The sequence below is a fragment of the Haliotis rubra genome, unplaced genomic scaffold, assembly GCF_003918875.1.
Source record: "Haliotis rubra isolate DU_JTF1 unplaced genomic scaffold, ASM391887v1 Scf1033, whole genome shotgun sequence".
Classification (NCBI taxonomy): Eukaryota; Metazoa; Mollusca; class Gastropoda; order Lepetellida; family Haliotidae; genus Haliotis; species Haliotis rubra.
In genome coordinates this window covers 289,504-310,518 of record NW_025764930.1, presented here as the reverse complement: position 1 = coordinate 310,518, position 21,015 = coordinate 289,504, and the positions used below count along the sequence as shown (strand labels likewise).

Here is a 21,015-nt window from a genome sequence, read left to right as displayed (position 1 = left end):
GTTTTACAGTACATCAGTTCATGTATAAACAGCACCTTTAAACAGTATGGAATATTTTGCAAAAACAAAGTTTAGAACAGTTGCCTGAAGTAAGTGGCTACATGTACACTAGACAACAGTCTTTTGCTTCAGTCTCACATGGACAACAAACCTTTGTTACAGTCTGACCTAGAAAACAACCTGTGTCTCACCTGGACAACAAGCTATCGCTTCAGTCTCACCTGGACAACAATCTTTTGTTTCAGTCTCACCTGGACAACAAGCTATCGCTTCAGTCTCACCTGGACAACAATCTTTTGTTTCAGTGTTACCTGGACAACAGTCTTTTGTTTCAGTCTCACCTGGACAACAAGCTATCGCTTCAGTCTCACCTGGACAACAATCTTTTGTTTCAGTCTCACCTGGACAACAAGCTATCGCTTCAGTCTCACATGGACAGCAATCTTTTGTTTCAGTCTCACCTGGACAACAATCTTTTGTTTCAGTCTCACCTGGACAACAGTCTTTTGTTTCAGTCTCACCTGGACAACAAGCTATCGCTTCAGTCTCACCTGGACAACAATCTTTTGTTTCAGTCTCACCTGGACAACAAGCTATCGCTTCAGTCTCACCTGGACAACAATCTTTTGTTTCAGTCTCACCTGGACAACAAGTTATCGCTTCAGTCTCACCTGGACAACAATCTTTTGTTTCAGTCTCACCTGGACAACAATCTTTTGTTCAGTCTCACCTGGACAACAATCTTTTGTTCAGTCTCACATGGACAACAAGCTTTTGTTTCATTCTGACCGAGACAACAATCTTTTGTTTCAGTCTTCACCTTGGCAACAGTCTTTCTCTTCAGTCTCACCTGGACAACAACCTTTGCCCCCATTTTGATATACCGCCGTTCACTGGTAGAAGGAGACACGTGGTGTATGTATCATATGTACACACACACTCGCGCGCGCACGCACACTGACATAGAAACATGAGTTTGCACAAATAATATTAACAGAACGGAACAGATATTAAACTTTCAATAGACTTTCAAGTGTCCATTTTGTTATTCTGGACTGCCTGTAGAGGTTCGATTCCGGCGGCGATATACCAATAGGGCAATAAAAGATGGTACTAGTCGTTAACCTGGCGCTCTGCATGAAGAGATAACATGAAGTGTTATACCGAGTCTCTGTGAAGGATATGAACTGGTTTTCGAGAACACGTGTTGTTAATGTTTCACATGTGTTTGTGTATAGCTACGATTGTACTTTTTACAGAAGGGATGTGGAGCATGTATTTCTGCCTTAATGTGTGTGTTCACCTAGAACCCTGTCCGACCATACATGAATCGAAATTTTATGCAACCTTGATGATTAATATCTACAACATTTGTGTGCATCTGGTTTGTCAAAGAATACATGCTTGATTGTTTAACAAGTTGGTATTTGTGATGACGCCCTAACCTACCTGCGCAGTCAATTAAGTTGCAGTTCAAAGTTGCAGTCTGTTCAAACGGCCCAGTGCAGTTTCCACTGTCGTTCTGTGGACTGGGATACAGGCAAGTCCTTTCTCTAGTGATGGACTTGGTGGCCGATGCTCCACATGTGACGTCACAGGTTGGACTGGTCCATTCTCCCCCACTCATTGAACCCAACGTCATCTGTAAATGTTATCATTACTTACCCCTTTTGTGATGTTTTGTAGTTAGCTTTGTAGTTTGTGTGGTTTCTGCTTTCAGAAGGTATATTCTATGATTATGTAAGACTTAGTCTTTTATTTCATTCTCTCTCTCACACACACACGCATATCCATACAACATATACATGCATATATATATACTCATGCCAATAATGGTTGTCACCCCTCTCCCCACCCCAACCCCCACACACCTCACACACCCCTCTCCAATTAAAAAAATTGAAGGGGGTGACAACCATTATTGGCATGAGTATATTATTATAATCACCTTGACAATCTGGAAGCTGACAATTTCTGTCCTCATATCTATATGCAACCCCAATGCAATAAAGTCCACATTTGTTGGGAAGCGGGCTGTCACATCGTCTGGTTTTCTGTACTCTCCTCGTGGCTGATGACCCACAAGTTACTGGACATGACGGATTCGTCCAACGCGTCCACTGGGAGAAGCCTCCGTTGACAGGAACGCAAACTAAGGCAGAAATTGTTACCGTAAACGATAGATTGTATTTTTATCCAGATTCCATTTAGAGTGAAAGCCATGTAGTGATGGAATTAATATGAATGAATGAACACCTGGTGTTCCCGAGAACAGTCCTCATGCTCTGATATTTCAGTAGTATTTGCCATTCACACAATGTACACGTCAACAATAATATATTGTATTTTTCTGTCACAAATACTCCTGTCTTACCACGGCGGCTATATATCAAACCTGATACAGACAACTGATGATACTACGCGTGGAGGATGGGTGAACACATGAATAGGAACAAAAAAAGGAATTACACAAAAATACGTACCGCCAGTCCAGTCACGTGTTTATCGTTTTATTACTTTGACAGAACTATTTATTCAATACAAATTTTCGTCTCACCTGGACAGTCTAAAAGGTTGCAATTTACAACTGCTGTCTCAGCAAAAGGTCCTATGCAATTCGATCCGCCATTGCTGGGAGGAGGGTTGTTGCAGGCACGAGTTCTCTGCACCTTGGCCGTGGCTAATGCGCCGCACGTTACTGCGCATGACGGAAGAGTCCACGTCGACCACTGGGAAAAACCCCCATCAGCTGGTGGGTAGAAAACATAGTCACAGTTGAGATTCACTTTCTAACGCAATTCTGATATTATTTAAAAGCCGTTTTTGTGTGTGAACCAATTCACTACTACATATATTTTCACAAAGTGAAATACCACCCACAATATCGGTTTCAGAAAACATCAATAAGAAATGGCTGTTAATGCCACGCGTCATGTTTATTTCAGGAAGTAATGTGATACGTTCAAGAATAGTGCACATAGTATTTTATCACATTTGAGACTACAAGTTTTCTAGCAAGATGTGTGTCTATTCTTATGGAACAGTCTACTAGACAGAGATTACTCAATAAAATATGCACTGGGCAAATGTCCCCTGTGTCTAAGACCACGATCACACGGTTATTCATGTTTCCTAACACCTGAATATTCAATAACACCCACAACGTCTTACAGCTTCATCACATCAACGTTGATACATTGCTCGCCACATTTGCTTCAGTCGACATATACAGGCTTGTTTACACTATATAGCATAGAAATATAGATAGAAAGCATAACAGTTCATCATTGTTCGCTGAAGGTTTGGGGTAAAAAGCTGCTGAATCACAGTGTGGTGGATATTTCACTTATGCAGCATAGTGACCTCATCAATGATATTCAGGATTCCTTTTGAATGTATAACCTCTTGCAATGTCATAAGACGTGAAAGGGAAACACGATATGTGAAAGGGAAACACGATATATGAAAGGGTTTCCAAATGATGAAATGCCTGTTTTGTGTTGTAGTCTGAAGCAAATTCATAAGGCGAATAAGCAGTAGCTCAATAGTTTCTGTTGAACCTTTCGTCTACGAAAACACAACATGGCGGACATATAGGACAGTGTATTGAGTGAGTATGTCGACATCTATATCCTAGCGGTATATTTGTCTTACGCGTGAAAACTATGTTCCATATATGAAGCTTTCGTTTTTTTTACCTAACAATTTAGTACGTTTCTGTCAGTGTTAATCCGAGCCAAGAACAGCCATTCACAAAGTTCTGAGCTTCGGAGAGAGGAACCAGACATGGCGCCGCTGTACACTGTTTTACTTTGTTTCACATTATTGTTTCTGACATAAAGTCATTGGAGTATTAAAAGATTATTGTACAAATTATATCTGTATTAACATATATTGCTATTCCGATTCAGTGTATCAATATTATGAAGGGTATATTCTTTTCTATTCCACATGTATCTCTCTACACTGTACATAGTTCTATTGAATGTATATGTATTCATGTACGCGTTGGTTGTGAACGAGCAGAATCGCTTTTCTGTACAAATGTTGGCGGTATAACAAGGATAGATTATACACAAAATACTGTATACAAGTGTCACTTACTTTGCAGGGCCACCGGACTGACAGTAGCCAGTAGAGTCAGAATACACGTCCACCAAGAATCAACCATCATATATACCACCGACACTCCAAACCAGTTGAATCCGTGAAATGAGATGCGCCAAGCATGTCATTGAACCGGTTTCGACAAGAACTGAATAGTTTTCGCAATACAAAACTAATCTCTTTTGTGAGTTCAATCAATATGCCCAGAATATTCGGTAACTCTCGCTTCACCTAGTTTGCTTGGATCATTACACCCGAGCACACAAAGACCGCGTATATGTAGTCACAACGGCACTAGTGTTCCCGGATTTCAGTAGACGGTCAACGGGAACGTGTGAAAGAAGAACCAGGAAGGTATTCCTCTGATTCATGCGTAGCACACCTTCACTTACCCATGCTGATGTCTCAAACCAGGACATATTGAAACACAATACACTGATAAATAAGGTCGTTTCATACTTTGAGTTCATGTGGAACCAGGATGTGTGGGCCACAGAGAAATAATTTGACCACACTGACAATTCAAAAGAAATTTCATATCGTCTCATTTCAAATCACACATGCTTTGGACGTTTAAAGTAATTCTGAGGCAGATTTTCTAATGTGGATTTGGTAGTAACTTTGTAGCTTCCTGTTACTGTGCCATTAACCCCCTAACCAAATCCAATTTTTTCGAAATATTTTCAGGAATGTGACAGAAGATTAACAGTAAGTTTTATTTATTTTATCATGAAAAACCAGCCATCATGCGACAAGTGATTGCCAAAGTGATAGAAAAGCAACAGGCAGCATACCGACGTCACTGAACGTCTATGAACGTCTGTCAAACTGGAAAGATTGTCGCTGAGAAATGAACCTCATCCGAAGTTACAAAACAGGACAGTAAGGCAGGTGAGGTGAGGTGAAATTGGGTTTAACGTCGTGCTTGAGAATATTTCGCTCATATGACGACGTGCATGTGTGTGTATGTGTATGCGCGGCTGCTTGAACTAGCCCAGACTGAAGCTGGTTTTATAGTGCTAGCCCACTGAGATACCATGCCGCAGTGAAGCATGAATACCCCACTCAGACACATTATAATGACTCGAGCCGACCAGTCCTTGTTGTACCCATTTAATGCCGAGCGCCAGGCAGGGACCAACAAGTACCATATTTTTAACGTCTTTTGGTATGACGCGGTCGGGGAACGAACACGCGACCTTCCGCTCTCCAGGCGGACTCTCTAACCACTACACCACGGAGGCGGTTCAGGACAGTAAGAGAAAACAGGTTGGTTGGTTGGTTGGTTGGTTGGTTGCTTTGTTGTTTAATGCCGCACTCAGAAAGATTCCAGCTATATGGCGGCGGGCGGTAAATAATTGACTGAACTAAACTCACTCACTCTTGACAGCAGTAAATACGAATATTCATCCGACCAAATCGCTTTCGTTTACTTTATCAATAGGTCACATTCTTCAAGATACACGCATATAAAATGTCATGTTTAATTGTCTGCATAACCAACACGGGTTTAGAGCTAAAACTAACAAGGTGTTTCAAAGCAGACTAAAACACCTCAGTGTTACGTGGTATATCCATTCAAAGCGGACCATAGCTCAACGGGGCGTACAGGAGCCTCAATACGCTTTGAAAGAAATTATTCCGTCGATGAATTGCGTAAATCTGGGTCAGATTTGTATGAAGTGTTCACAGACAAGGATATCAGTCAGTGAGTGAGTGAGTTTACGCCGCACTCAGAAACATTCCAGTTATATATGGCGGCTGTCTGTAAATAATCGAGTCTGGACCAGACAATCCAGTGATCAGCATCATGAGCATCGATCTGGGGAACCGATGACGTGTCAACCAAGCCAGACCACCCGATCCCGTTACTCACCTCTTACAAGCATGGGTTGCTGAAGGTTCATTGTAACCCGGATCTTCACGGGTAGACAAGGATATCAGGCCAAAGGAGGAAGTAAATTGAAAACCGGCATATCAAAGAGCACATGTAAACCGTATTCTTCAGCGTGTTATTACAACCTATATTCGATACTCCTTATTGACGTCATGTGCAATGATAGTGGCTGGAGTAATATTTCCATGGTAACGTACACTGTTTCGGTTGTTTCACGCCTCACTCACCAATATTCGAGCTAGAGGGCGGCAGTCTAAATAATCGACCAGACAATCTAGTGATCGGCAATGAGCATTGATCTACGCATTTGGGATTGGTTGACATGTGTCAATCGAGTCAAGGGTGACGAGAAAGTAGTGTATAGTAGGACTGACTGAGTTTGGTTTTACGCCGCTTTTAGCAATATTCCAGCAACATCGCGGCGGGGACACCAGAAATGGGCTTCACACATTGTACCCATTGGGGATTTGAACCCGGGCCTTCGGCGTGACGAGCCAACGCTTTAACCATTAGGCTACCCCACCGCCCCTGTATAGTAGGAGATAATGTTGAGTTAATACGCATTTTGAAGGGTGATTGAAGAATTCTATGTATTTTGCTGATTTTTCAACATAACCACTTCATAGGTCAGGTGTTTCTGACAGCTTGGAGGACGGCTCAGGATCTTACTGGGATCGAATGATCGTTTTGGTGGTTTAAAATAACATGAGAAATTACGGCAACATCGTCTGTATTATACTAAAAATATAAAAACGTAATGTCCCGGTTTTGCATTTTATAATAGAACTTAAACTGTTACATTATTGCGATTTATACTGTGTTGGTTATTTTACATCTCAATACTACATTAACACTGCTTGTCCTGCAGTCTCACATCCTGCTTGACAGGTTTTACAACATGGAGTCGATTTCTGAATTATGTGCAGCCTACTTTTGCTACAGGATTGAGTGTATATATTAATCATAGTCACAGTGACTGGCGTTCTGACTTCATTGTGAACACGACGGGAGCACGAACCAGCGAGGCTCCAGTAAATGGATCGGTGTGTGGCTTTCAGTGATTAGACTTATTTACCTTGATATCCGGGTAAACAGATAACAGACGTTGCGTTTATTTTCTTGTTTCATTCCGTGTCTAGGATAACAAAAGACAGTCATTTTATGTGTTCTTCATTCAATTACCTTGTTATTGAATTACAACACTCGGCAACAGTCTAGCTTGAAATCAGCTGTAAATATTCGAGACGGATCACCGGAACTCGGATATGATTACATGCATCAGCCAAGGAGCCTGGAAACTGTATGACGCCTTCTATTACAAGCATTGGTTGCTGAAAACCCGGATGTTAATGGGTGACCCCGACCATGACAGTATGTCGGTGACATCACGATGTAGCAGAACATAATTGAAGCGTCAAACCCATTTCATTAATCATAAGTGAGTATGATAGCACAAGTCAACCTCTTATGAAAGAAAACCAGACGGGTTGCAGATGCAGATATTCTACACAAGTTAAAGGCACACCCGAGCTTTCCTCATGGTTATAGCTAATCTGACACACCAGCTGAAACGTTAAAGTCTGAGACGTAAGTAGGGGATCACGAGACGCAAGTAGGGGATCACGAGACGCAAGTAGGGGATCACGAGATGCAAGTAGGGGATCACGAGACGTAAGTAGGGGGATCATGAGACGTAAGTAGGGGGATCATGAGACGTAAGTAGGGGGATCATGAGCCATAAGTAGGGGATCATGAGACGGAAGTAGGGGATCATGAAACGGAAGTAGGGGATCATGAGACGGAAGTAGGAGATCACGAGACGTAAGTAGGGGGATCATGAGACGTAAGTAGGGGGATCATGAGACGTAAGTAGGGGGATCATGAACCATAAGTAGGGGATCATGAGACGGAAGTAGGGGATCATGAAACGGAAGTAGGGGATCATGAGACGGAAGTAGGGGATCATGAAGGCGGAAGTAGGGGATCATGAGACGGAAGTAGGGGATCATGAGCCATAAGTAGGAGATCATGAGACGGAAGTATATACAGATATCTTTAAGTTAAAGGTTTACAAAAGTAGTCAAGTTCTGTTGGTTGAGCATATGTTTACTCCATTATTATCTTACACCCACTACAAATTCTTGTTTATCGTTTTCTCTTCAGAATCAGATGTCTTCACCGTGATTTCGCATCTAAGATTCTGCAGCAGCAACTGTAAAGGCAGAAAGGAATAGAAAACGGCAGCGTCAAAGAATAGTCAGTCTTGATAATCACCAAAATACATTGGTCTCAAATGTGGTGGCGGTCATAGAAATAGATTTCTTGAGAATCATTGACGCTAATGGTCAGGATGTCCTGCCCTGTCCTGGACCCTGCCATTGCCCCTAGCCTGCCCCCGTCCTTGCCCCTGCCCCGACCCCCTTGCCCCGTCCTTACCCTGCCATCGACCCTCGCCATCGACCCTCGCCATCGACCCTGGCCTGCCCCGCCCTTGTCCCATCCCCTGCCCTTGCATTCGTTAATAAATATAGGTTTCTATTCTTTCTCCAAATTTTCAGACAATTTATCCAAAATGGCAAATACAATCCGAACTTCATAGAGAAATTTTCTAATTGACAACATCTATGCAAAAAGTGGGGCTAAGACATTTTAGGCGGGTAGGACGCACTCAAGTATACCCCTGCTTATACTTATCTATTTCCTTTAGCTTGGTTTATTTTTGTTTCAACTATATCAGTGATCTGATTTTTTGATATGCATCACCAAACAGCCAATTACCTTCTACTGATCTGAACTAGAAACTAGAAAATGTCTTAACTGGAAACGTTCTGACTTGGGATCAGGCTGACTTGGTTGACACATGTCATCCGTTCCCAAATGTGTAGATCGATGTTCATGCTGTTAATCATTGGATTGTCTGGTCAAGACAACGAATATATACAGACCACCGCCACATAGCTGGAATATTGCTGAGTGACAAAACTTAACTCACTCGAACAATATTTATACACCTGCTGGTTTCCTACATTGGACTTGTAGAAAAAAGTCAGTCTGGTTTAAGGGATGCACATTGAAATAAGACTGAAAACCTAATAAAAGCAGTATTCCTCTCAAACCTTTTTCTTTTTCTCGATACTCAGGTTTGTCGCCAGTACGTAGCTGAGTTTGGTGAAAGCAGCTTGGGGCGTCATGTCCATGCCGAGAACAAGTCCACTCTGGACCAGATCCTGCAAAGTTACTTTGATGTAGAGGATGTCGTATTTAGACGTATCTTGATGTAGAGGATGTCGTATTTAGGCGTGTCTTGATGTAGAGGATGTCGTATTTAGGTGTATCTTGATGTAGAGGATGTATCTTGATGTAGAAGATGTCGTATTTAGACGTATCTTGATGTAGAGGATGTCGTATTTAGACGTATCTTGATGTAGAGGATGTCGTATTTAGGCGTATCTTGATGTAGAGGATGTCGTATTTAGGCGTATCTTGATGTAGAGGATGTCGTATTTAGGCGTGTCTTGATGTAGAGGATGTCGTATTTAGGCGTATCTTGATGTAGAGGATGTCGTATTTAGGCGTATCTTGATGTAGAGGATGTCGTATTTAGGCGTGTCTTGATGTAGAGGATGTCGTATTTGGACGTATCTTGATGTAGAGGATGTCGTATTTAGACGTATCTTGATGTAGAGGATGTCGTATTTAGACGTATCTTGATGTAGAGGATGTCGTATTTGGACGTATCTTGATGTAGAGGATGTCGTATTTCAGCGTGTCTTGATGTAGAGGATGTCGTATTTAGGCGTGTCTTGATGTAGAGGATGTCGTATTTAGGCGTGTCTTGATGTAGAGGATGTCGTATTTAGGCGTGTCTTGATGTAGAGGATGTCGTATTTAGGCGTGTCTTGATGTAGAGGATGTCGTATTTAGGCGTGTCTTGATGTAGAGGATGTCGTATTTAGACGTCTCTTGATGTAGAGGATGTCGTATTTAGGTGTATCTTGATGTAGAGGATGTCGTATTTAGGCGTATCTTGATGTAGAGGATGTCGTATTTAGGTGTATCTTGATGTAGAGGATGTCGTATTTAGGCGTATCTTGATGTAGAGGATGTCGTGTTTAGTGTGTATCTTGATGTAGAGGATGTCGTATTTGGACGTATCTTGATGTAGAGGATGTCGTATTTAGACGTATCTTGATGTAGAGGATGTCGTATTTAGGTGTATCTTGATGTAGAGGATGTCGTATTTAGACGTATCTTGATGTAGAGGATGTCGTATTTAGGCGTATCTTGATGTAGAGGATGTCGTATTTAGACGTATCTTGATGTAGAGGATGTCGTATTTAGACGTATCTTGATGTAGAGGATGTAGTATTTGGACGTATCTTGATGTAGAGGATGTCGTATTTAGGCGTGTCTTGATGTAGAGGATGTCGTATTTAGGCGTGTCTTGATGTAGAGGATGTCGTATTTAGGCGTGTCTTGATGTAGAGGATGTCGTGTTTAGGTGTATCTTGATGTAGAGGATGTCGTATTTAGACGTATCTTGATGTAGAGGATGTCGTATTTGGACGTATCTTGATGTAGAGGATGTCGTATTTAGACGTATCTTGATGTAGAAGGATGTCGTATTTAGACGTATCTTGATGTAAGAGGATGTCGTATTTGGACGTATCTTGATGTAGAGGATGTCGTATTTAGGCGTGTCTTGATGTAGAGGATGTCGTATTTAGGCGTGTCTTGATGTAGAGGATGTCGTATTTAGGCGTGTCTTGATGTAGAGGATGTCGTATTTAGGCGTGTCTTGATGTAGAGGGATGTCGTATTTAGGCGTGTCTTGATGTAGAGGATGTCGTATTTAGACGTATCTTGATGTAGAGGATGTCGTATTTAGGTGTATCTTGATGTAGAGGATGTCGTATTTAGGCGTGTCTTGATGTAGAGGATGTCGTATTAAGGCGTGTCTTGATGTAGAGGATGTCGTATTTAGACGTATCTTGATGTAGAGGATGTCGTATTTAGACGTATCTTGATGTAGAGGATGTCGTATTTAGGCGTGTCTTGATGTTGAGGATGTCGTATTTAGGCGTGTCTTGATGTAGAGGATGTCGTATTTAGACGTCTCTTGATGTAGAGGATGTCGTATTTAGGTGTATCTTGATGTAGAGGATGTCGTATTTAGGCGTGTCTTGATGTAGAGGATGTCGTATTTAGACGTATCTTGATGTAGAGGATGTCGTATTTAGGTGTATCTTGATGTAGAGGATGTCGTATTTAGGCGTGTCTTGATGTAGAGGATGTCGTATTTAGGCGTGTCTTGATGTAGAGGATGTCGTATTTAGGCGTGTCTTGATGTAGAGGATGTCGTATTTAGGCGTGTCTTGATGTAGAGGATGTCGTATTTAGGCGTGTCTTGATGTAGAGGATGTCGTATTTAGGCGTGTGTCTTGATGTAGAGGATGTCGTATTTAGACGTATCTTGATGTAGAGGATGTCGTATTTAGGTGTATCTTGATGTAGAGGATGTCGTATTTAGGCGTGTCTTGATGTAGATGATGTCGTATTTAGACGTGTGTCTTGATGTAGAGGATGTCGTATTTAGACGTCTCTTGATGTAGAGGATGTCGTATTTAGACGTATCTTGATGTAGAGGATGTCGTATTTAGGCGTGTCTTGATGTAGAGGATGTCGTATTTAGGCGTGTCTTGATGTAGAGGATGTCGTATTTAGACGTATCTTGATGTAGAGGATGTCGTATTTAGGTGTATCTTGATGTAGAGGATGTCGTATTTAGGTGTATCTTGATGTAGAGGATGTCGTATTTAGGCGTGTCTTGATGTAGAGGATGTCGTATTTAGGCGTGTCTTGATGTAGAGGATGTCGTATTTAGGCGTGTCTTGATGTAGAGGATGTCGTATTTAGGCGTGTCTTGATGTAGAGGATGTCGTATTTAGGCGTGTCTTGATGTAGAGGATGTCGTATTTAGGCGTGTCTTGATGTAGAGGATGTCGTATTTAGGCGTGTCTTGATGTAGAGGGATGTCGTATTTAGGCGTGTCTTGATGTAGATGATGTCGTATTTAGGCGTATCTTGATGTAGAGGATGTCGGCGTTTCTTGGGGCGAGGTGAAATTGGGTTTAACGTCGTGCTTGAGGTATTTCGCTCATATGACGACGTGCATGTATGTGTATGTGCGGCTGCTTGTACTAGCCCAGACTTAAGCTGGTTTTATAGTGCTAGCCCACTGAGATACCATGCCGCAGTGAAGCATGAATACCCCACTCAGACACATTATACTGACTCCGAGCCGACCAGTCCTTGTTGTACCCAGTAATGCCGAGAGCGCCAGGCAGGGACCAACAAGTACCATATTTTAACGTCTTTTGGTATGACGCGGTCGGGGAACGAACACGCGACCTTCCGCTCTCCAGGCGGACGCTCTAACCACTACACCACGGAGGAGGTCGGCGTTTCTTGAGGTAGAGGATGTCGTATTTAGCCGATGAAGAGGATGTCGTATTTGGCGTTTCTTGATGTAGCGGATGTAGAGGGCGCCGTGTTGATGAGCGACATCGGGAAGAGTTAATAACCACGTTCCCACCATGATACCATTATGTTCGTGATGATTAATTTCTATACAATCGCTTATGAAAACCATTTAGCTGATATCATCAGAAAGATAACATCCTTATTTTTCATGATCTCTGCAGCATCCTTGTTGGACAGCCTGTACATTATATAGTTTACTTTAATCAGTTGTCAGGGGAAAGGGAAACTTTACCTTCAGTGATGTATTTGTCGCCACACCTCCTCTCCAGACAGCTTGTAATGTTAACGAATATACGATCTCCACCTTTCACGAGTTTCTCGAGGGCACCCATCACTTCATCGCTCATGTTCCTGCCCCATGGAAAAGTAGGACCACGCCTTTGAAATCTCGAGCAAAACACATCACCTACAAAACATTTCCCCGGAACTGTAGTTCACACTTGATACGTAGACGACACCCACGTAACAAAACCTACTGCCAGTACTGACATTTATGTACTCGCGTCTACTAAGTTCCTAAAGATCTGAACGTAACTGAAAATTACATGTCAAAGTTTAGCTTTCAGTCCTTCAAGAAAGAATGAGCAAGTTAACCTTTAACGTCACATCGGCAATTTGTTAGCCATATCGTAACGAGAACAAAGTTTGACGTTGTTAAAGAATATGTGCATATTATAAAACATGTCATCAAAGAACAGTAAAGTTACTAGATTATCAGTTAGAATTAAACTAGCATGTAAAGTTAAAACTAATAGCAGTATTTGGACAATACACAATATAAAAACACGGGCCATAGATAGCGAACAACTATAGGTAGATCACCATACCAGACCCTATATCAGGGGGCCAGAAACGGTGGGTGCTGTTTAAACGTCGCGTGGACGACGACTATACACAACCCATTGACATGTTGCACATCGACGTGAAGCTGGTTCCCGGGGCTAACTGGTAGTATCATCAGAAGTGACCTGTCTTTAACGGGTTCGAAGCCGGGGCGCTTTTAAGCCCGATTTGACCCGATTTACGGCAGTATTTCACGTTGCAGGTGCTTGTTATGTTTCGTACATCGACCACGGGTTTTCGTTGTTACTATGTATCGAAAGCCCTGTGTCTTGGCTTTCACGTCATGTGCTGAAATAGGTGATACAAACTGTAGGGGACCATGGGGACTAACAGTACCTTTGCTACCTGTATGGACCCTAGCTGGATTTACACCATCCCTTCAGCCGCTGGTGATTGTAGCCAAATTTAGCCACAAATAAAATGACAATAATGCTACGATTTATGTGGTAGATCAACATTTACTTTGAATGTTTTGGACGTACCTATCCTCTGAGGACAATTTTACGGTACTTCAACCTCACTTGAGGATACCGCCACAAGATGTTTAAGGTACCAGTAGCCAGTAGAGATACTGAAATGTTTAGCAGGGATGAAAAGACAGAAATACAAAATAGAAGAAAACTCCCTTTTCCCACCCATAGTATTTGTAAATTTCTTTTGGCTCCTTTTAGCAGTTGCTAATTTAACCTACCTCAAGGAAGACGTTGACAGTTAAAACAGTTTGACTTTTCAAAACTGAGATCACAACAGCAGATTTTGAACACAAAATTAATGAGTAATGGTCAACAAAAAAGAATGTTGGAAACATTTTGTGTGTCAGCCATTTTGTAGATTGGGTTCGAACCCCTTTGTGAAACTGGGCTGTTATACTTTCGCACATTCTCACACACTGACCATATCTGCTGACATCCCCGGATACAACAACAGCATACCGACGTCAGCCTTGTCGCACACCGGTAGAACATCCAGGTCTTCGGTGACTGGGTTCCGTCTCACCAGGTTCTCCTTCACTGCAAGGGAGTAGGAAGATGGCAGTTGCTGGCTCGTCGCGGTGGGAAGCAAGTGAGTGGTGGTGGGAATATAATAATGACTTCTTCCAGAATGGCACAGATCAGTAACACCAACATTTAACACAGAATTAGCAATTTGACTATACGATGTATCACAACGAAAACTCTTGAAATAGGAAATCAAGCATGTGTCAAAAGCTGTTCACCTTATCGGTTAGAGGTTAGAGGGAGGGTTACAGATTAAAGGGGTTGGTTTCCTTTCTGGGTTTCGCCAATGGAGGTAGACCCTAGTTGGAAACGGATACATTGACATTGTCTCTATAGTCTGTTTGCAGTGAAAACGTACCAGTGAATTTCACTTTAAACAAAATGTAAATCGAATAAAGTGAAATTAAGATTGCGAATCCTGAGTGAGCGAGTGAGTTGTTTTACGCAGCTTCTAGCAATATTCCAGCAATATCACGGCGAGGACAACCATAAATAAGGCTCACACATTGTACCCGTGTGGGGAATCGAACCCGGGTCTTCGGTGTGACGAGCGAACGTTTTAACCACTATGCTACCCCACTGAGATATTAAGGATATTACTTAAATGTTAACTCCAATGATGGCTCTCTTCCGGAAGAAACCGTTTCCAGTTTTGAAGAAACCTACCCGAGATGTTCACGTCCAGTGTGCCTTCAACCACGTCGACTGTCGCTAGGGGACATGTTGGGGAAATGAAGGCGTCGAAGTTGACGGAGTCCAACTTGGTGGTCCTGTTGGCTCGGAAGACCGTCTTATTGAAGCACAGCATTACCTGGAAGTCCAAAACATCGACCACATGTCATCCTTCACTGATACTTGCAATACCAAACCTCAATACTGCATGTAATCTCAGGACAGAGTCCTTGAATGTATACAAAACTACTACTTTTGGTGACTTTGGGATTAGAATCGCAGATCCTTCTACAAATATGCCGGTATTGTTTGGACAATTTCACACAAGACCACCTAGGTAAATAATATTTATCACAGCCATTTATTTCAGCGTGACGTCATAAATAGTGATCAATTCATAAATTAACATTTACATGTCCATATTTATATATGATTACCCTTTTCACTCGTTCACCTGACACACGTGCTACAGACGTCTTGATGAATTAAACTCAAAACACATCAACCCGGCGAGAGTTTCACCACGGTGTAGCAGCTAGGGGCAACCATTGTCGTACCTCAGGGACCTTGTGAGTCGCCATGATGAGGGAACACAACAGATTGTTCAGAAGCCGTAAACTGTTGACGAGAGTTTACCACGGTGTAGCAGATTAGGGGCAACCATTGTCGTACCTCGGGACCTTGTGAGTCGCCATGATGAGAACACAGCAGATTCTGTTGACGAGTAGAAGATTGGGATCTGTAGAGATATGGAATTCATAGTATTATATGGATGGTTATCAACATGAATCAGCTGTTCGGGTATCTTATGGAGGCTGTTGAGATGACATACAGAGGCTGTTCAGATTGTGTGTTGAAACCATTAACATGTCATAAAGACACAGTTCAGATACCATACAGACACTATTCAGATACCATAAAGACACTATTCAGATACCATACAGACTACCATACAGACGTCTCCAGACGTCATGTAGACTGTTTAAATGCTAAACATCATTTCAAACAACTGTATGTATGTATGAAAACAATTCGTTTCGATGATGTAATTCGGGCGATTGTCAATCAGAAGCATGGGATTGTTGCAATTGTAGCACCAGTTTGTGGAAGACGTTAAAGTCACGCTTTTTAAGACCTACTTTGGATTTGAACGAATATTACATTGCTTTGAAAGCACACATTTCCGCTAATAACTCAAGCAATATAACTGACAACAGCATGCCATGTGTAGCATATACTTCAATTATTGGTGGAGGGTACAGTGGCTCTTTAATCTTATTTCATATCACGACACATGTCAGTTTATTATGAGAGGAAAATTAATCAGCAATCAGAGCACTAGCCCCATGGGCACTGGTTGATAAATCAAGATATTAATCGGGGCTATTCTGGGATTCGAACCCATCACCAGCGGATCCTGAAATTTGTTATAGAGGTATATACTGATCCTCTTGTATCTCACTCTGGCGGTTGGATGTTTCCGTCTGCAAACATACCATGGCCCCCGTGAAGATGACAGGCTTGTTGAGGTGCTGCAGCATGAACGACAACGCGGAGCCGACATACGCCATAGCGTCTGTCCCCATGATTATAACAAAGCCGGTGTATACAGCGTAGTGGTCCTGAAACAATCATCAGGTACATTCCACCCAACTTGAACGTTTATGCACCTTTAGCAAACGACTACCATTATTACTGACAATTTCATTCGACTCATACATGTAACGTAAATGAAAACGATAAAACGTTCTTTAATCCGTTGTTCGGTTCCGAATGTATCATAAATAATGATATTTGTTTATGGGTCGCTATCAAATAGTGATGATACCTCAGTGGTGTTCTCGAAAAGGTGAGCATACCATTCGTTTCCAGTCAGCGGCATAAGTACATACAGAGGGAAGTCACACGTTCACCTGACACACAAGTACATACAGAGGGAAGTCATACGATCACCTTACACACAAGGTACACCCTGTACACCTCCACACACCTCAATACACCTCCACACACCTCAACACACCACACTCGCGCGCACATACATCCACACACAAGCCTCAACACACTCACTTCCACACACATCCACACACACACAAACCTCCGCACGCAAACCTCCACACGCACACACACAAACCTCCGCACACACACACAAACTGCATGATGGGAAAGAACGTATTGAAGTTACTTGTATTTTTCCTAGCGATCTGTTGCCAGTGACCGTGGTCCATGTTGGAGGAAAACAAAGGGTGCCAGGGAAGTCTTCAACGTCGTAGGCAATGTGCCGAGTCTCTCCATTTATCCTCAGTCCTCTGCACAAACAAAACGAAGCGAGATCGCCAACGTTAACGTTCACCACGTCAGCGACTATAAACACGTCATTTCAAACGACGCTGCCGAAAAAGGTATGCATGTACGTGTGTGTGCGCGCACATGCGTGCGTACGTGCCAGGAGTGTGTGTGAGCGTGCGTGCCTGGTGTGTGTAGTTGTGCATGCGAGCCTGGGTGTGTGCGAGACTGCGTGCGTGCCTGGCGTATGTGTATATGTGCGTGCGTGTCTGTGTGCGTGTGTGTGTGCGTGAGTGCGTGTGTGCCTCGCTTACTGTATTATACTTACGGCGTGACGAGTCGCCGAACTTGTTCATCCGTCTTGTGGGATGATTCCCTGTTGTCATGGAATAAGGATCCTCCTAATGATTGCCAGTACCCTGTCAGGACGCCAGGGTGGCATGAATCTGTTGAGAAACAACATTCGGTGGGGAGCTACGTAAGAAGCTAATTGACAACCTTTTATCCGAAGGTGGGTTCCAAGAATTCCGGATTTCTAATTTTCAGTTTGCAATTACTACACATTCTTATGATTTCACTGAAATGTTCAGCGACTGTCATGTACATAATTTGGGTATCTCCTCCACATACATGTTATGATATAAGTGAAATAGGTTTCAAACCCAGTCCTCTTTACAAAACAAATGACCACAATCTTTGTGTGATACGGTCCATCTCATGTTAGTCCGCATGGTTATTTGAGATTTGACCACGTGCTAATGCTAAAAATTATCTTTCGCTCAACAGAAATTATCAAAGTTGCATGTTGGAGACTAGGGTTGCATTAAAACAGATTCATATCCGATCCATTGGTAATAAAAGTGCATGCTGCACCTGTACTCCATACATCCGGGATGACTGAAATGTTTTAAGCAAAAGATTATCTTATTAACTTATAGAAGCAATCTTGCTACCATAGACATGCCGCCGTAATATAGCTGGAATACTGCTGAGTGCGGCGCAAAACTAAACTCACTCACCATAGACAGGGGCCTTCTCTGTGAGAGGAATGTAGGAAATAGAAAATATACAATAAAAAAGGAATAATGTTGAAAACGGCGTTAAGAAGGTTCGTTCCCTCGCTTACAATATGGTTCCCTGTCCTTTTATCGGTGGTGCTAGCACATGTGTATCCAGGTATGTATTGTCACGCGTGACATGTCTGTCACATGTTCGTCTTCCAGGACAAGTCCAGGGAACTACAACAGGGACTGAGAATCACACAGCAGTGTTCGTGTCTCTGCATGTCTTATCAGGGCCCTTTTGTTGATTTCAAAGGGAATCCCTTTGCTAGCAATTTCACGTTGTAACAACGTTAAGCTTTCGTCCGTTCAACGGTATTCTGTTGACTCCTATTTACGTTGTTACAACGTTGTGACCCTGACGTTGCACAGTGACGTGATATTAACGTTGTGAAAACATGTGTGTGTTGGCTGGTATATTGCATTTATTAAGAGCTGTCGATAATATTTTAAGAACACGAAGCTTACACCTCGACGAGTTCGTAAGTTAATGCGTAACTCCGTAGTCTGCAGAACATCGCGGTCCCTGCACATAGACGAGTATTGGCCCAAACCAGTGGTTAACACCAAGAACATCGTACACACAATGTCACACAATCAAACCACCAGATCCTCTTTAATTGACCTTAGGGCGAGTGAGTTTAGTTTACGCACGCCGCGGCTCGGCAATATTCCAGCTTATATGGCGGCGGTCTAATTAATCAAATCTGGACCAAACAATCCAGTGATCAACAGCATGCAGGCATCGATCTGCGCAATTGGGAACCGATGACTGGTGTCAACCAACTCGGCGAGAGCCTGACCAACCGATCCTCTATTAACCTGAGAGGGCTGGAAGTGACAGCATGGTACCCTGGGGACCATTCTGCCACGGAATCTTTACATGGGTAGTACACGAGTATTTCATTTATTCTGCATGACGAGTACCCCACGTAATATATACTGAAGATCATAGATGAACATCACAAAACTCAAAGATGCCTGGATGGGGAAAACGCACTAAAATTCCAAATCTGGGCTTCTGCGGTATGAGATAATGAAAACAATGATATATTTGAAGAGACTAAACTATTACATGTATTTCAAGCCAAGATTTTCTTGTGCTCATGAAGTTCTTTACACATACTAATCATGCTGGAGAAAAAATATGAAAAATATCCAACCTCTCGTTTGTCTCAACCTTGCCAAAAGTTCCCCTGTGTAGAGTGACAAGCACTCTTGATGTAGCCGTCATCTCGCCAGGAAGACAGGTACGCAAGGCGATCGGACACTGCGGTTCTTGATAAAAATTCTGTATGTCAGTGTCAAGGGTTACTCGTAGCTCCACCTGGAACAGGTAGACAGCAGATAAAATGTCACAGGGAAACAGTTACGCAAGATCTCAGCATTAAAATGTAAGCGCACTGCGAATGTGGTAGGGTGTGGCTAAAATGATCGATAACCGGAAATATTGTCGATAGGAAACAATATTAATGATTATCGATATTAAAATTGTGTTATTATATAAATTTAATCACAACTTTGAAATATTGACGTTTCTTGACTGATAATTAAGTCAAGCATTTTCATGCTGTTGAGGCTTGGAATTTATCCCAATACAAGTCAGTGGTATTGGATATATTGAGCAGAGTCGTCAGACACTCTAAACTTTAAACTAAGATGTTCACATCCACAAAGAGACAAACGAGAGGTGGTATAGACTTACACCGCCCAAGTGAGACCACGGGGAGACAAGCGATGGGTGAAATAGACCTACCCTGCCCAGGTGACACAAAGGGAAGACACGCGACGGTGCTATGGCGAGGGATGCTATAGACCTACCCTGCCCAGGTGACACGAAGGGAAGACACGCGAAGGGTGGTGGTATAGCGAGGGATGCTATAGGACCTACTCTGCACAGGTGACACGAAGGGGAAGACACGCGAGGGGTGGTATAGACCTACCCTGCCCCTGGTGACACGAAGGGAAGACACGCGAGGGGTGGTATAGGAGGGATGCTATAGACCTACCTGCCCAGGTGACACGAGAAGGGAAGACAAGCGAGGGGGCGCTATAGCGAGGGATGCTATAGACCTACCCTGCCCAGGTGACACGAAGGGAAGACACGCTGAGGGGCGCTACAGCGAGATGCTATAGACCTACCCCTGCCCAGATGACCCCACGCGGGGAGACAAGCAAGGGTGGTATAGACCTACCCAGCCCAGATGACACGAAGGAAAGGCAAAGACGCGAGGGGTGGTACAGCGAGGGGTGCTTTTAGACCTACCCTGCCCAGGTGACACGAAGGGGAGACAAGCGAGGGGTGCTATAGACCCTATAGTAGTGAACAACGTTACCCTGGCGTCTTTTTCAAGATGGCGGCGCCCATAGGGCTGGCCATCTTGGATCCAGTCACTTCCGGTCAGGGGAGATCACTCGGGTTCCGGTTCCGGTGCTTCCGGTTCCGGTGGACGCGCACGCATCGCGATGACGTCACGTCCGGTTCCGGTGGTTGCGCGCGCATGACGATGACGTCACCTCCGGGCCAAGATGGCGGACGCGTTTCAAGATGGCGTCCCATCCGGTGGGATCGCGTGAGATCTCGCGGGATCTCGTGGAGTCTCGCGGGATC

The 21,015-nt window shown here is 43.1% G+C and overlaps 2 protein-coding genes across 3 annotated transcripts; both read right to left on the bottom strand.

Moving 5' to 3' along the window:
- Window positions 1–1,537: 1,537 nt before the first annotated feature.
- LOC124273342 (thrombospondin-2-like) lies at window positions 1,538–12,814 on the bottom strand. Of its 2 annotated transcripts, XM_046708578.1 has the most exons (4): window positions 4,105–4,865; window positions 2,558–2,749; window positions 1,949–2,152; window positions 1,538–1,642 (listed from the first exon to the last, which is right to left on the bottom strand). In XM_046708578.1, the coding sequence occupies exons 1-4, from the start codon at window positions 4,172–4,174 to the stop codon at window positions 1,593–1,595; spliced, it is 516 nt and encodes a 171-aa protein (XP_046564534.1). In that variant the 5' UTR covers window positions 4,175–4,865; the 3' UTR covers window positions 1,538–1,592. The 2 variants fall into 2 exon arrangements, 1 of the variants encoding a protein (XP_046564534.1); XR_006897622.1 differs by lacking the exons at window positions 1,538–1,642; window positions 1,949–2,152; window positions 2,558–2,749; window positions 4,105–4,865 and adding exons at window positions 8,156–8,216; window positions 9,121–9,231; window positions 12,780–12,814.
- Window positions 12,815–15,664: 2,850 nt separating this feature from the next.
- LOC124273448 (L-asparaginase-like) lies at window positions 15,665–19,752 on the bottom strand. The gene is made up of 5 exons (XM_046708721.1): window positions 19,571–19,752; window positions 17,672–17,791; window positions 17,243–17,366; window positions 16,557–16,682; window positions 15,665–15,799 (listed from the first exon to the last, which is right to left on the bottom strand). The coding sequence occupies exons 1-5, from the start codon at window positions 19,636–19,638 to the stop codon at window positions 15,665–15,667; spliced, it is 573 nt and encodes a 190-aa protein (XP_046564677.1). The 5' UTR covers window positions 19,639–19,752.
- Window positions 19,753–21,015: the final 1,263 nt, after the last annotated feature.